General features: G+C 47.3%; 1 protein-coding gene across 4 annotated transcripts in view; it reads left to right on the forward strand.

Annotated features, from left to right (window-relative positions):
- LOC122921959 (NACHT, LRR and PYD domains-containing protein 3-like) overlaps positions 1 to 16,072 on the forward strand; it is a 121,058-nt gene that overhangs the window by 60,462 nt on the left and 44,524 nt on the right. For 3 of the 4 annotated variants that reach the window (XM_044272307.1, XM_044272309.1, XM_044272310.1), the window contains 2 exons: positions 1,791 to 1,961; positions 9,456 to 9,626. In XM_044272307.1, coding sequence (XP_044128242.1) covers positions 1,791 to 1,961; positions 9,456 to 9,626 — 342 coding nt within the window. Of the gene's footprint in view, positions 1 to 1,790; positions 1,962 to 9,455; positions 9,627 to 16,072 lie in introns of those variants that run through there. The other variant, XR_006387076.1, reaches the window with a different exon arrangement.

A 16,072-nucleotide genomic window follows, 5' to 3' on the forward strand; every position in this document is an offset into this window, starting at 1 on the left:
TGATGTTTTGTATGATGCAAGAAAATGTATAATAAAGATTATTAAAAAAATAAAAATAGTCTCCACCCTTCATGTGGAACCCCTGACTGGTTAAGGAGGGGGATCTGGGACTTCTGGGACCCCCTCCCCCTCCCCATTTTTCTTAGTGGATCCCCCCCCCCTCTCTTTTCCTTCCTGGGGGGTTAAAACTATGGGGTGTCTTTGAGTTAGCAGTTGCTGCATCTCCAGCAGCGTGGGGGTTAAACATCACTGTGCTGTTTGTTGTTCCCTCCTCTTTCCTCCAACCTCACAAATGTGCTAGCCCCCACAGTATTTAAGGTCCTTTCCCTTCCTCTTACCCCCTCTTGGCCCGCCAATGTTTGTTCCCGCCTGCCCACCCTTGTTCGGTTGCAGGGGACTTAGGTTGTGGTTTCTGTTATCCCCATTTTGCCAGGGTCTTCTGCGGCCCTAATTTCTGTTTCCTTTTAGTGTGGATCGCTTCTACTTCCTATTAAGTCACAGCTGGCAGTATGGACACAATAAAAACTATGGGGTGAAGAAAAATGGCGGACTTGCCCTCAGAAGGGTTCCATTCTCTCTAACTGTAGCTCTCCCATGCTTGCTGTCACCTACTGGTGAACAGGTACATTACATAAACATATACAGTTGCATAGGAATAGCAATGCACATTGTAGTGTTGGCCCATAGTAGACAGTAGCGGGGTGCGAAGTGGCACTCTGGGTCATTACAGGGGCATTTGAATTTGGTGGGATTAGGTGTTTAGTTATGTTTTGGGCGCAGTTAGAGGCGTGGCCACATAGTGTCCCTCTTCATTTTTTTCAAAAGTTGGGAGGTATGAGGTTTGTTGTGACCTCCCCATTCCTGTGCAACTTTGTGGAAATTCAGGCACGAGCACATTTTCATGGGAATGATGATAATTGGGGAGTGTAAATGATTTCACTGTGCGTCCTGGTGACTGATCCCCCTTCACACAGCGATGGCTGTACCCAACTGCGGACTCCAATCCACAGGAGCAGATCTGTTCAGAATCATACCACTCAGAACCGAACCAGTTCGGTTCCAAGGTTTTTTACAGTAATAATCAATTCACAAAGTTATTACACAAGTCTCAAGCAACGTCGAGAAGTAATAATTTTGGCTTATCGGAGATCATACATTCTAATGCTGTACGGAGAGAGATCTAATGCCCAAAAAATAAAGAACTCTCCTCCTCCATTTGATGGCTCCACTGTGAACACTCGCTGCACTGGATGCTCAGGACAGGACCTGCGTTCCTCCATTATGACGTTACACAGGTCCTTTCCTGAGCTTTCAGTGAGCAGCGAGTGTTCACAACGGCGCCATCAAATGGAGAAGGCAATTACTATTTTTTTTAACACAAGTGGGGGAGGGGCGGGAGTTAAAGGCTGTACTAATGAGCTCTCCACAATGGAAGCATTCATTAGTAACAGTCCATATAGGAAAATGTCAGGAATTATTATTGGCAGTACAAAAAAACTTATTTACCGGCTTGGCTGGTGAGTTAAAGGCCGGTTGGCAACCCTAGCCACATGTGAACATGCTGTAAAGTGAGGACATTGCTCAGGGGTTCTGGATTTCTAGGACATGGACATATCATATAGCTGCCGCCATTCCTGACATCCACCACACACAAGAGGCGGCTTCTAGTGATGACATTTATGGATTTTACTAACAGCCGGGGACATTTTCTCTCCACAGTCACAATCTACAGGTTTTATACTAACGCTCTGTGGACGCCTCACCCACATCTCATCTTCTTATTCTTACAGTTTGGGTGGTAATGGTCTACCAGGCACTTCCTGCATCCAGTTGGCATCTGTAATAAGGAATAACCGGTCCCTGAAGATACTTGTCCTGTCTGGTAACCGTCTGTCTGGTCCTCACTTCAGTGACTTGATGGCGGCTCTGTCCAGTCCGGCCTGCAGGATAGAGACATTACTGTGAGTATAAGAGATGTGTACAGGACTGAGACATGTGGGGCACAAGTTATACATGGATTTTATACTATTCTATGCTCCGCACCATTGTTATGTCTGTGAGATAAACTGCTGACTAGGGTTGTCACGATACCAACATTTTGATTCGATTTCAATACCATAAAAAAGTATCGATACTCTGAACCATTCGATACCATGCAAAAAATTAAAACACCAAAAAAGCTAAGTGCATTCCGCATTTTATGGAACGTCCGGACAAGGTGACTAAAAATGGTGTATCGTGCGGTTTTGATTTATTTTTTTCTGTTATGGCGTTTACTGCATAGGAGATATGCATCCCATTAAAATCATTGGTGGCACAGTGCGCCGGCCCATCTCAACCCCCTAGTATTAAAATCATTGGTGGCAGTGGCCACAGGGACCTCTCCCCTCCCCCTCATTGGTGGTGCAGTGGTAGCTTCTGATCGGAGCCCCAGCTGTGTAAGCCTGGGGCTCCGATCGGTTACCATGGCAGCCAGGACGCTACAGAAGCCCTGGTTGCCATGGTAACATCCCTGATGCTGTGTGCACAAAGCACAGAGCAGCAGGGACAGTGTGAAGTCCTATTCACCCTTATAGAGATCTATCAGGCTGAATAGGAAAAGGGATGAAAGATCCCAGGTTCTAGCCCCTAAGGGGGGAAATAGTTATTAAATAAAAAGTGTAAAAAAATAACAAAAAACACTAAAATATGAAGTATAAATCACCCCCTTTTCCCAATTTCACATATAAAATATATAAATAATAAACATATTACATCGCCACGTCAGAAAAGTCCAAACTATTAAAATATAAAAAAAAATCTAGGTGGTGAATGCCGGAACAGAAAAAATAAAATAAAAACAGCGCGATTCGCCATTTTTAAAAATGAGGAATGCACGTGGCTTTTTTTATTTTATTTTTTTGCGTGGTATCGAATGGTATCGAGTATTGCAATACTTTTTCATGGTATCGAAACCGAATCAAAAATTTGGTATCGCAACAACTCTATTCTGAATACAGAATGCATAGTACAATAGGGATGGAGGGATTAAAAAAAAATATATATAATTTAACTCACCTCATCCACTTGTTCGCGCAGCCGGCATCTCTTCTGTCTTCTTCTTTAATGATCAGGAGGAAAAGGACCTGTGGTGACGTCACTGTGCTCACCATGGTGATGGATCATGTGACGGACCATGTAATGAGTGCAGTGACGTCACCACAGGTCCTTTTCCTCAAAGAAGAAGAAGGAGGAAGATAAGCCGGGCTGTGTGAACAAGTGGTTGAGGTGAGTTAAATTAATATTATTATTTTTTATCCCCTCCATCCCTATCCTGAGAGACATCTCAGCCCTTACTGCCATAGAGCACTCATCTCTGCCTGTGCTACATTACAGCTGTATGGCGGTATTATTACTGATGACCCCGGCTGTAATTTACTCAGAATGGAGACGATTACTGCTCGTTATCAATAAGTAATAATCAATACCAGCAGAATCCAGAGAAACCCTGAACGTAGTGTAATGTCTACTAATAATCCATCCCCCAAATACCTGACTGAGCCACATGTGTCCTGTAGTAATGTGAGGAGGAGAATGGGGCCCACAGTAGATGGTGGAGGAAGGAGAATGGAGGCCACAGGGACCACAATAGATGGCGGAGGAAGGAGAATGGAGGCCACAGGGACCACAATAGATGGCGGAGGAAGGAGAATGGAGGCCACAGGAACCACAATAGATGGCGGAGGAAGGAGAATGGAGGCCACAGGAACCACAATAGATGGCGGAGGAAGGAGAATGGAGGCCACAGGGGCCAGAATAGATCGTGGACTAGGGAGAATGGAGGCCACAGACTGATGGCCAAATAGCAGCTGATGACGCTGACACAAGTTCCTCCAGCTTTATGACTCTTGTACATTCATGTGCTGCCATCATCACTGATTTATGACATGCCATAAAGTGAGGACATTCCTCAGGGGTTCTGGATCTCTAGGACATGGACACAGTGGCGTCGCCAGGGGGGGGCCAGAGGGGGCCACGGCCCCCCCAACATCATGCTGGGCCCCCCCATGTGCCCCCCCAACTAAAATGCGCCCCCCCAGCGTCCCTGCTGTCAGCAGCATTCACTTGACTGATCCGAGTTCAGCTCAGTCACAGTCTCTCTCTCACCTCACGCTGCTGGCAGCAGGGACGCAGGGAGCCGGAGCCTGAGGGAGGGACTGGGAGGAGCGTAATATGATCTCAGAGTGGAGGCTGCTTCTGCCAGCCCCTCCCCTCCCCGCCCACCAACCAATCACCACCAGAGCTGAGGGGGTAAGGCAAGCACAGTACACCAGCAGCTCTCTGAATCTAGTCGTCTGAGTCACACAAGTGCAGGAGTCTAAGAATAGAAAGGAATCGAATGAGTCACAAGTTAAAAGAATCTAAAGATCCGACTTAGTTTGTGACTCATTCGATTCATTGAGTTAAAAGAGCCGTGAGAGCCGTGAGAACAGGTAAGGCTACTTTCACACTTGCGCTTGATCGGATCCGTTCTGATCGGATCCGATCATATTAATGCAGACGGAGGCTCCGTTCAGTACGGATCCGTCTGCATTAATAACTTAGAAAAAATTCTAAGTGTGAAAGCAGCCTGAGCGGATCCGTTCAGACTTTCAATGTAAAGTCAATGGGGGACGGATCCGCTTGAAGATTGAGCCATATGGTGACATCTTCAAGCGGATCCGTTCCCATTGACTTACATTGTAAGTCTGAACGGATCCGCACGGCCAGGCGGACAGCTGAGCGCTGCAAGCAGCGTTCAGCTGTCCGCCTGTCCGTGCGGAGGCGAGCGGAGCGGAGGCTGAACGCCGCCAGACTGATGCAGTCTGAGCGGATCCGCATCCATTCAGACTGCATCAGGGCTGGACGGAGGCGTTCGGGTCCGCTCGTGAGCTCCTTCAAACGGAGCTCACGAACGGACCTATGAACGCTAGTGTGAAAGTAGCCTAAGGTCCCTTTCACACGAGCGAGTGTTCCGCGCGGGTGCAATGCGTGACGTGAACGCATAGCACCCGCACTGAATCCTGACCCATTCATTTCAATGGGTCTGTGTACATGAGCGTTGTTTTTCACGCATCAGTTCTGCGTTGCATGAAAATCGCAGCATGTTCTATATTCTGCGTTTTTCACGCAGCCCTGGCCCCATAGAAGTGAAATGGGCTGCGTGAAAAACGCATTGCATCCGCAAGCAAGTGCGGTTGCGATGCGTTTTTTACTGATGGTTGCTAAGAGATGTTGTTTGTAAACATTCAGTTTTTTATCACGCGCGTGAAAAACGCATCAAAACGCATTGCACCCGCGCGGAAAAAACTGAACAACTAAACGCAATCGCAGGCAAAACTGACTGAACTTGCTTGCAAAATAGTGCGAGTTTCACTGAACGCACCCGGCCCCAATCCGCAACGCCCGTGTGAAACCAGCCTTAGGCTACTTTCACACTAGCGTTCGATCGGATCCGTTCTGAACGGATCCGATCATAATAATGCAGACGGAGGCTCCGTTCAGAACGGATCCGTCTGCATTATTTTGGCATATAAAAGCTAAGTGTGAAAATAGCCTGGGACGGATCCGTCCAGACTTTCAATGTAAAGTCAATGGGGGACGGATCCGCTTGAGGATTGAGCCATATTGTGGCATCTTCAAACGGATCCGTCCCCATTGACTTACATTGTAAGTCTGGACGGATCCGCACGCCTCCGCACGGCCAGGCGGACACCCGAACGCTGCAAGCAGCGCTCAGCTGTCCGCCTGTCCGTGCGGAGGCGAGCGGAGCGGAGGCTGAACGCCGCCAGACTGATGCAGTCTGAGCGGATCCGCTCCATTCAGACTGCATCAGGGCTGGACGGCTGCGTTCGGGTCCGCTCGTGAGCCCCTTCAAACGGAGCTCACGAGCGGACCGACGAACGCTAGTGTGAAAGTAGCCTTACACTGAGGCTGAGGCTGCTTTTGTTGCAGCAGTGATAAGATTAAGGGACAGGAGAAGTGACAGATGACACAAGAGTTTAGATTACAGGTTGAATTAAATTAACCGTTTAGAATCAAATTGGCTTCTCAGGAGATATATATGTTAATGGCATCTCATTCAGTAGCTATATAACTAAGGCCTCTTTCACACTTGCGTTGTCCGGATCCGGCGTGTACTCCACTTGCCGGAATTACACGCCGGATCCGGAAAAACGCAAGTGTACTGAAAGCATTTGAAGACGGATCCGTCTTCAAAATGCTTTCAGTGTTACTATGGCAGCCAGGACGCTATCAAAGTCCTGGTTGCCATAGTAGTAGTGAGGAGCGGGGGAGCGGTATACTTACAGTCCGTGCGGCTCCCGGGGCGCTCCAGAATGACGTCAGAGCGCCCCATGCGCATGGATGACGTGTACATGCGATCACGTCATCCATGCGCCTGGGGCGCCCTGACGTCACTCTGGAGCGCCCCGGGAGCCGCACGGATGGTAAGTATACTGCTCCCCGCTCCCCACTACACTTTACCATGGCTGCCAGGACTTTAGCGTCCCGGCATCCATGGTAACCATTCAGAAAAAGCTAAACATCGTATCCGGCAATGCGCCGAAACGACGTTTAGCTTAAGGCCGGATCCGGATCAATGCCTTTCAATGGGCATTAATTCCGGATCCGGCCTTGCGGCAAGTGTTCAGGATTTTTGGCCGGAGCAAAAAGTACTGCATGCTGCGGTATTTTCTCCGGCCAAAAAACGTTCCGTTCCGGAACGGAAGACATCCTGATGCATCCTGAACGGATTTCACTCCATTCAGAATGCATGGGGATAAAACTGATCAGGATTCTTCCGGCATAGAGCCCCGACGACAGAACTCTATGCCGGATCCGGACAACGCAAGTGTGAAAGGGGCCTAAGGGTGGGTTCACATCACCTTTATGGACTGTACTGTCAGTGTCAGACTGTTGTCACTGTGGGTAACATTGCACACCACAGTGACAGCTCCTGACTCCAGTCTGACTCCTGAGTCCTCCTGTCCGGCGTCAGCCTCAGCTTCCCTTTACTATAATAAATCACTCTTCCTGACTCACTCAATACTAGTAATCAGAGTTCAGAGAGAGCTGAAGAAGACGAGCCGACTGCACTGAGTCAGCAGCGCAGCAAGTAGTGAGTGAATCGAATGTATCAAGCATCTGCGCATGCGCACCGGCACCTAGAGTCTTCGGTTCACTTGCGAGTCAGCTCAGCAGTCTGACTCACCAAGTGAACCGAATATCCGATTCATGAATTGGTTCATTTGAATGAGCTGATTCAAATGAACCGATTCACCTAAAAGATCTGAACTTCCCATCACTAAGCGGCGGTGCAGGGGAGGGAGAGGCGTGTCCCTTCCCCTTGCTCTGATAGGCTGCAGGCACTAGACCGGCAGCCTATCAGAGGCCGGCGCAGGCGCGCGATGACGTCATCGCGCCGCCTGAGCCATACAGCGTGGGACACAGGCCAGAAGAGGCCTGCATCGCATCGCTGACACTGAGGTAAGTATAATTTTTTATTTTTTTTTACAATAGTGATACTTGGGGGGGGGGGGGGGGACTTACCTAATAATGGCACATGATGGGGGGGCTTACTTAATAATGGCACATGAAGGGGGGGGGTACTTACTTAATAATGGCACATGAAGGGGGGGGGTACTTACTTAATAATGGCACATGATGGGGGGGCTTACTTAATAATGGCACATGAAGGGGGGGTACTTACTTAATAATGGCACATGATGGGGGGGCCTTAATACTGGCACATGATGGGGGGGCCTTAATACTGGCACATGATGGGGGGGCTTAATACTGGCACATGATGGGGGGACCTAATACTGGCACATGATGGGGGGACCTAATACTGGCACATGATGGGGGGCTTATTACTGGCACATGCTGGGGGGCTTATTACTGGCACATGATGGGGGGCTTATTACTGGCATGTAATGTGGGTCTTATTACTGGTACGTGGAGTCATCTACGGGGGCACTAAGAAGGGGTAATTTATACTTGCAAAATTATGGGGGACATTGAGGGCATCTACTGGGGCATTTTATACTGGTACATTATGGGGGCACTAGGAGGAAGGGGGAGAGGAGCACTATGGGGCATTTACTGGGGGCACTATATAGGGGTATTTTATACTGGCACATTATGGGGGACATTAGCTCAACTGGGGGCATAAGGGGGTATTTTTTGCATTGTCACATTATAAGGAGAATTATTACTACCGGGGGGCATTATGGTGGGCTTTATTACTCCCCCATGGTATGAACCCCTAGTAGCAGCACCGGCCTCTCCCTGCTCTGCTATCCCTCTGCCCCTTCTCCAAATCCTTATTATGAAATCTTTCTCATTAGGATAAAACACATCAGCTCCGCCGAGCCCCCGGCCAAAGTGTGGAAGTGGCGTCCGAGACCCCCAAGGGCCAAGCCAAGTAACTGTAAGTCTTCATGTCAAATATGTTGGTTATACACATATAGCCTACACTGTGCCCCACAATATACAGTATACCGCCACGCTGTGCCCCACAATATATAGTATACCGGTACACTGTGCAGTCTGTTCTATAAGCACCCTTGTTCTGTGGCGGTGGACAGAAAATAATCTGGAAGTGCCCCTCCCGAGACCAGGCTCTGGATCCGACTCTGGTCTGGACCGCTCACAGGCGTGTACATTTCTTCTAAACTGTAATCCGTATCCTCTGACCTGCAGAAATGAGCGCTCGCTCGATAACAACTAACAGGCAGTACCTGTAGGCTGTAGCCTGGCCCTGTTACAGAAGCTAGCCGAGTGGTGTAAGGTTAAGGTACTAGTAGAGATGAGCGGCCGCTTAATCCTGATTTAAAGTTAAAGTTACTGCAGGATATGGATTACGGTTTAGAAATGTCAAATGTACACTCCTGTGAGCGGCGGGGAGGGGGATCTGTGGATGACACTGTTATAGGGAGGGGGATCTGTGGATGACACTGTTATAGGGAGGGGGAAATGGGGATGACACTGTCATGGGGTGGATCTGTGGATGACCCATATAGCATAAGATGCTATACATTACACGGTATGTGGCATCCACAGATCCCCCCCATAGCAGTGTCATCCACAGACAGCTGGACTTTTCTTCCCTGTTGCGGTTTTAGGTATTGGGTAAAATATCGCAGCATTTCTAAGTGTACTTGTGTAAATGTATCGTTGTTATAGCTGCCCCCCCTACTTTTGTCCTGGCCCCCAGTGTGCCCCCCCAAAATTTGAAAGCTAGAGACGCCACTGCATGGACATATCATATAGCTGCCACCATACCTGACATCCACCACACACAAGAGGCGGCTTCTAGTGATGACATTTATGGATTTTACAGCCGGGGACTTTTTCTCTCCACAGTCACAATCTACAGGTTTTATACTAACGCTCTGTGGACGCCTCACCCACATCTCATCTTCTTATTCTTACAGATTGGGTGCTAATGATCTACCAGACACTTCCTGCATCCAGTTGGCATCTGTAATAAGGAATAACCGGTCCCTGAAGATACTTGACCTGTCTAGTAACCGTCTGTCTGGTCCTCACTTCAGTGACTTGATGGAGGCTCTGTCCAGTCCGGCCTGCAGGATAGAGACATTACTGTGAGTATAAGAGATGTGTACAGGACGGAGACATGTGGGGCACAAGTTATACATGGAGTTTATTATATTTTATGCTCCGCACCAGTGTTATGTCTATGAGATAAACTACTGACTGATCCTTGATATGTGACGTCTCTAGTAATGTCTGACTAATGCACCAGGTCTAGTTGTGTCAGCGCCCCCCTTACCTGCACCCCGGATTTTGGCACCGTCTGTTTGTGTCATCTGCAGCAGATTTATCATCTTCTCTCCACATTACTGAAAGGTATTTTTCCTTTTGCTTTTTTTACCGACTTCTAAGAACCATAACGTTTTTACTTTTCCGTTCACATAGCCGTCTGAGGGCTTCATGCGCGCAGCTGTATTTTGGGAAGAATAGGACGTTTTATGTTTTTGGAGACCACAGGACAGACTTCAGGGTGTGAAGAGCACACGGTGTAATGTCCGCATGTTTTGTGGCCCCATTGAGATTAATGGGTCTACATCAGTTCAGCAGATCGGACGCAGGCTGAGACTACGGTTGTGTGCATGAGGCGTAAGATGTACTTTTAATTTAAATTACCATAACCTGTATTGAAAACACAGGAGAAAATTATTTTTGGGGCTACAATTCCACAATTTTTTTATGTTGTTTTTTTACGGTGTTGGCGGTGTGCTAAAACTGGTATGACGACCCTATCCGGAGGATCGGTACAATTACAGCAATATCACATTTATATGGTTTCTATTATATTTTTCAATTTTTAAAGTAATAAAAACCTTAGAAAAATCAAAATTTCCTTCATGACCGTATCCTGATGCCATGACCTCTTTATATTTCAATCTACAGGGCTGAGGCTTGTTGTTTGCCGGGCGAGCTGTAGTTTTTATTGGTGCCATTTTGGGTCACTAATAACTTTTTGATCTTTTTATTTTCTTGTTATTTTCAGGCGGTGAAGTGACCAAAAAACAGCGATCGCTGTGCGGGATAATCACTTTTACATTTTAATAGTTCGGACATTTTCGGATGCGGTGATACCAATTATGTTTATTTTTTATTCTTTATTTTTATTTGGAAAATGGGGAGATTAGAATTTTTACTTTTTTAAAGATTTTTTAGTTTTTTTCTCTTACTTTTAACTGTAATAGTAACTATAATTCACTTTGCAGTGGATGAGAACAGACAGAACACGATGGTGCCTGCGGTTTATATGGAGACTATATGGAGTTCTGTATGTCTCCGGTTCTGCACTGATCCACGGTGTGTGCACAGACAAGGGTATATGACAGGCATCTCAAACTGCAGCCCTCCAGCTGTTGCAAAACTACAACTCCCAGCATGCACGGACAGCCTACAGGTATCAGCCTACAGCAGGGCATTGTGGGAGTTGTAGTTTTACAACAGCTGGAGGGCCGCAGTTTGAGATGTCTGGTATATGAGGAAACACAGGGAAATCTATGGACACGTGAGCTGTCCACGGAGGACACGGACTGATCACTGGCGTGTTAATCAGCCCGTACGGGGTCAGAACTCAGCCGCACTTCAGAAATGTTTTACATGTTTTAAAAGTAGTCACTAAAAGACCCTAAAAAATGCAGCAGCATCAGCAGGGGACAGAACAGATTTTTTCCATTTTCAGACGTGTTTCTTTTTGGACGTCTGTGAAATGTTTTTCCTCTATAGTGAAAGATGTAGAACCGCCAGATCTCCAGCACGCTGCGCTTCTGAAAAGAGGCAGAAAAAAAACACATAATAAGAAAAATTACAGGAATAAAACCCTTCTGTGTGATACTTTCCATAGACTTTTACTGCAAAAATCACACAACTCCAGAAAACACCAGTATAAAGCTGTGTATGTGTAAGCCGTGTACCGGGGAGGGCTTCCCAGGATACAGAGAAGTCACAGACAAGGAAAGCGACACAGACACCGGCTTTTGCAAACAAACACTTCTTTAAAGGGAACCTGTCACCGGGATTTTGTGTATAGAGCTGAGGACATGGGTTGCTAGACGGCCGCTAGCACATCCGCAATACCCAGTCCCCATAGCTCTGTGTGCTTTTATTGTGTAAAAAAAAAACGATTTGATACATATGCAAATTACCCTGAGATGAGTCCTGTCCTTGAGATGAGTTCGGGACAGGACTCATCTCAGGTTAATTTGCATACGTATCAAATCGTTTTTTTTACACAATAAAAGCACACAGAGCTATGGGGACTGGGTATGCTAGCGGACCCATGTCCTCAGCTCTATACACAAAATCCCGGTGACAGGTTCCCTTTAAGGTACTTTCAAACTTGCGTTTTTCTTTTCCGGCATAGAGTTCCGTCCTAGGGCCTCAATACCGGAAAAAAACTGATCAGTATTATCCCCATGCATTCTGAATGGAGAGCATTCCTTTCAGGATGCATCAGGATGTCTTCAGTTCAGTCTTTTTGACTAATCAGGCAAAAGATAAAAACGCAGTATGCTACGGTTTTATCTCCAGCCAAAAAATCTGAAGACTTGCCTGAATGCCATCATTTTTCCATCAATGTATTAGTGCCGGATCCGGCATTCAAATTACTGGAATGCAGGATCCGTCCTTCCAGTCTGCGCATGCGCAGAACGAAAAAAAGGTGAACAAAATAAATGCCGGATCCGTTTTGCAGGATCACACCAGAAAGACGGATCCGGCATTTCAATGCATTTTTCTGACTGATCAGGATCCTAATCAGTCTTACAAATGCCATCAGTTGGCATACGTTTCCAGTGACAGAACTGCTTGCCGGATCACTCTGCCGCAAGTGTGAAAGTAGCCTTACTGAAGCACATCAATATCACCTGCAGCTCTGAAATACAGTTAGAATTAAATAAAGTTACATACACTCAGCCTGCAGCTGAGACCCCTGTGTTGCACAGCACGGCGCCCTCTAATGGTAGTCGGAACAATTTACCTACTGCGAGCAGAGTTAAAGAGTTTCTGTCACCAGATTTAACCCTATTAAACTGGCTGACATTAGTGATGTGCTAACTCTCCTAATCTTATGCTTCTGGATGCCCCCGTTACTGCACAATTTAAACTTTTATAATATGCTAATTGGCCTCTAGGACGGGGGGGGGGGGGGGTGTTGCTCCTTCTCCTAGACGCTCCGTTCGCCCACTGCAAGTCACGCCCCCCGCCATCCTTGATTGAAAGAGCCAGCGCTCGTCTTCTCCGGCCGGCCCTGTATGCCGGATAAATCTTGCGCATGCGCAGTCCCAGCACACAGGGCCGGAGACGATGAGCGCTGCCTGGCCCTGTCAATCAAGGACGGCAGGGCATGACGTCAGGTGGGCAAACGGAGCCTCTAGGAGCAGGCGCAACGCCCATCCTGCTCCTAGAGGCTAATTAGTATATTATAAAATTGTGCAGTAATGGGGGCATCCAGAAGCATACGATTAGGGTCAGGGTCTGCTGACATTAGCACATTGCTAATGTCAGCCAGTTTAATAGGGTTAAATCTGGTGACAGAAACCCTTTAACACTGCCTCGCCATACCTGTTATTACCCTAGAGTACAGGAAGGATTGTTTGGGGTGTAATATACAGGCTAGCCCGCGGAGCAACACAGGAGCTTACAATCTTATTAGCTTATACAGTGTTTCCCCTCCCCTTCCCAAAACTGGTAATGTGACACGTGCCTAATATATTACTCCGATAAAACGCTGGGCTGACTGGAGATTATGGTGAAGTCCTCTCTGCTCTCAGGAGCGAACCACAACTTTAACTGTTAAGTCCTTGTAATGAATGATCCACAATATGTAAAGCCTGCCACACACATAAACCCCATCATAGACCCTATCTATCTAACTAGCTAATGGCAGGTCTAAGTCTCTGATACTTTAGACGCCACTCTTACAATGTAATACGTGCACGATTTTACTGACTCGGGTCTGCTCTGTCTCCACTGATGATTCCGAATCAAACAGTCTTTCAATCAAACGTGCGGTACCACAGAAAAGGTAATTCGATCCTCATCTCTAAGCAGTACTCCTGGCAGGCATCCTCTCTCCTGGTCAGCATTTGGATCCTGGATTCGACCAGCTACTTTTGGCTGCGGTACTTGTCACAAAAGAACGCTTCCAAGCACTTGGATGTAGAGAGATTCACCTCAGTCTTTCTCTTTCTCGCCTCACAAAATGGCGACTGCTTCCTGTCTTGTTAACCAGACCTCTGATGCATATTGTTATCCGAGCAGAGAGTGAGCTGTGCATGAGAAACAGCGACCTCTTGTGGCTAAACAGTAAAATAACAGTCTAGAACTTAAATGGAACAGTATTCATGCAATGAAAGCTGCTTCTTAATCTCACATGTGAACGCGGCCTCTGGAGGGTGCTGCAGATTGGAGTTTGTGGCCGCCTGTGATCTCACCTCGTATGTATCGGCATGTAAAGCTGGAGGCTTCAGCAGCATTCTGCGCACTGTCCGACTGCAACGTGTCGCAGTATAAAGCTGACATCACAACCTAAATTGTGACATGTCTATAACCACACGTGACATCATCAGATATCAGGCTCCAGTAGAGAATGCTTCTCCTCATCTGTATCACTATTATTGCCCCATTATTTCCTCTATTAGGCTGGTCCTGAAGGGGTTAAAGCTCTGATGTGCCACACTGTGATGTGGCATGACGAGTGCAGTATGTGGCGGTACTTTATATTGTAGTATAGGTATCATATACGGCTCAGACAGGTGACAGGGCTCTCAGTGAGATGATATCTCCTGCTACATGAGTTTGTGTGCGCCACCTAGTGGTTGTCAGGTGACTTGCAGCATGCAAAGGGTTTTACAGGCATGTCCTGATATTGTATTGATATAATGAGAAACTGGAGACCTTAACATGAGGGTGGACACATCCATCTATTAGTATTACATGAGCAGCGAGTCAAGTGACCACAGTATGGCGGTATTATCATCTACACCAGGCATGCTCAACCTGCGGCCTTCCAGCCGTTGTAAAACTACAACTCCCACAATTCCCTGCTGTAGGCTGATAGTTGTAGGCTGTTCGGGCATGCTGGGAGTTGTAGTTTTGCAACAGCTGGAGGGCCGCAGGTTGAGCATGCCTGATCTACACAATATATAGTATTATATGTCATATACTGGATTTTCCCTTTTATAATACTCTCCCCAGGTTTAGACATAGGAAAATAAGAAAACATATTTTCTATATCCTCTATGAAGGGAATGTGGTTTAGTGAAGTGGAGGCATCGAGGTCCAGAACTTCAGGTGTAACAACCAGCAATGGTGCATGTGGTCCCCTCATTAATGTACCTCCAAATAAATGTGTCGCCTGTCACTGCTCTGTGGTGTCCGGCCACGCTTCTTCGTCACCTAAGTTATTTTTAAGTATTTGTGTGTGACACACTCAGTTCTGCTATACACACAGCTCTGCTATACACACATACAGATCAGATATACACACAGCACTGCCATACACAGACAGCACTGACATACACACACACAATGCTGTACTCATACATCTCTGTTACAGACAAAAAGTTCTGTTACACTCTTACAGCTCCGCTACACACATGCAGCTTTGCTATACACACTTAGCCACTTTAGTAAAGACTCAAATTTCCCTACACCAGTGCCAGCTGTACAGTCTTCCTGCTCTGGCTCCTCCTATTGATGATATCATCAAGGGTCCTTAAAGGGAGTCTTTCACCTAATCTGAGCGTTTTAGACCGCTCAGATCAGGTTATAGACTCTTTAACCCTCATTACGATGATACCTTTGTCTTATGTGTCCCTCGCCCAGATAATGAAAATAATACTTTTTAAACTTATGCAAATTACCTTCTGAAGGTGCCCAGGGGCGGCGTTACTGGGCGATGTGCCCAGAAAAACACACCTCCAGCCGGCGGACGTCGCGAGCGGCACCAGAGGACGGCGGGCTGGGAACTGGCCCGCACCTGCGCACTGCTCTGCCCATTATGGGCAGAGGAACAGCTTTTCATATTGCGCATGCGCTGGCCAACTAAAGACAGCCGGCCGGCGCATGCGCAATATGAAAAGCTGTTCCTCTGCCCATAATGGGCAGAGCAGTGCGCAGGTGCGGGCCAGTTCCCAGCCCGCCGTCCTCTGGTGCCGCTCGTGACGTCCGCCGGCTGGAGGTGTGTTTTTCTGGGCACATCGCCCAGTAACGCCGCCCCTGGGCACCTTCAGAAGGTAATTTGCATAAGTTTAAAAAGTATTATTTTCATTATCTGGGCGAGGGACACCTAAGACAAAGGTATCATCGTAATGAGGGTTAAAGAGTCTATAACCTGATCTGAGCGGTCTAAAACGCTCAGATTAGGTGAAAGACTCCCTTTAAGCTGTAGTTTTCATCTCCTTTCAGTACAGTGTAGGACCTTCCTCCCCATGCGCTGAACGGATGGTTCTACTGCCTGCCAGCTCTCTCACTGGTCAGGCAGATCTGTATGAGCACTGTGCATGAT

The sequence above is a fragment of the Bufo gargarizans genome, chromosome 11 (assembly GCF_014858855.1).
Source record: "Bufo gargarizans isolate SCDJY-AF-19 chromosome 11, ASM1485885v1, whole genome shotgun sequence".
NCBI classification, from domain to species: Eukaryota; Metazoa; Chordata; class Amphibia; order Anura; family Bufonidae; genus Bufo; species Bufo gargarizans.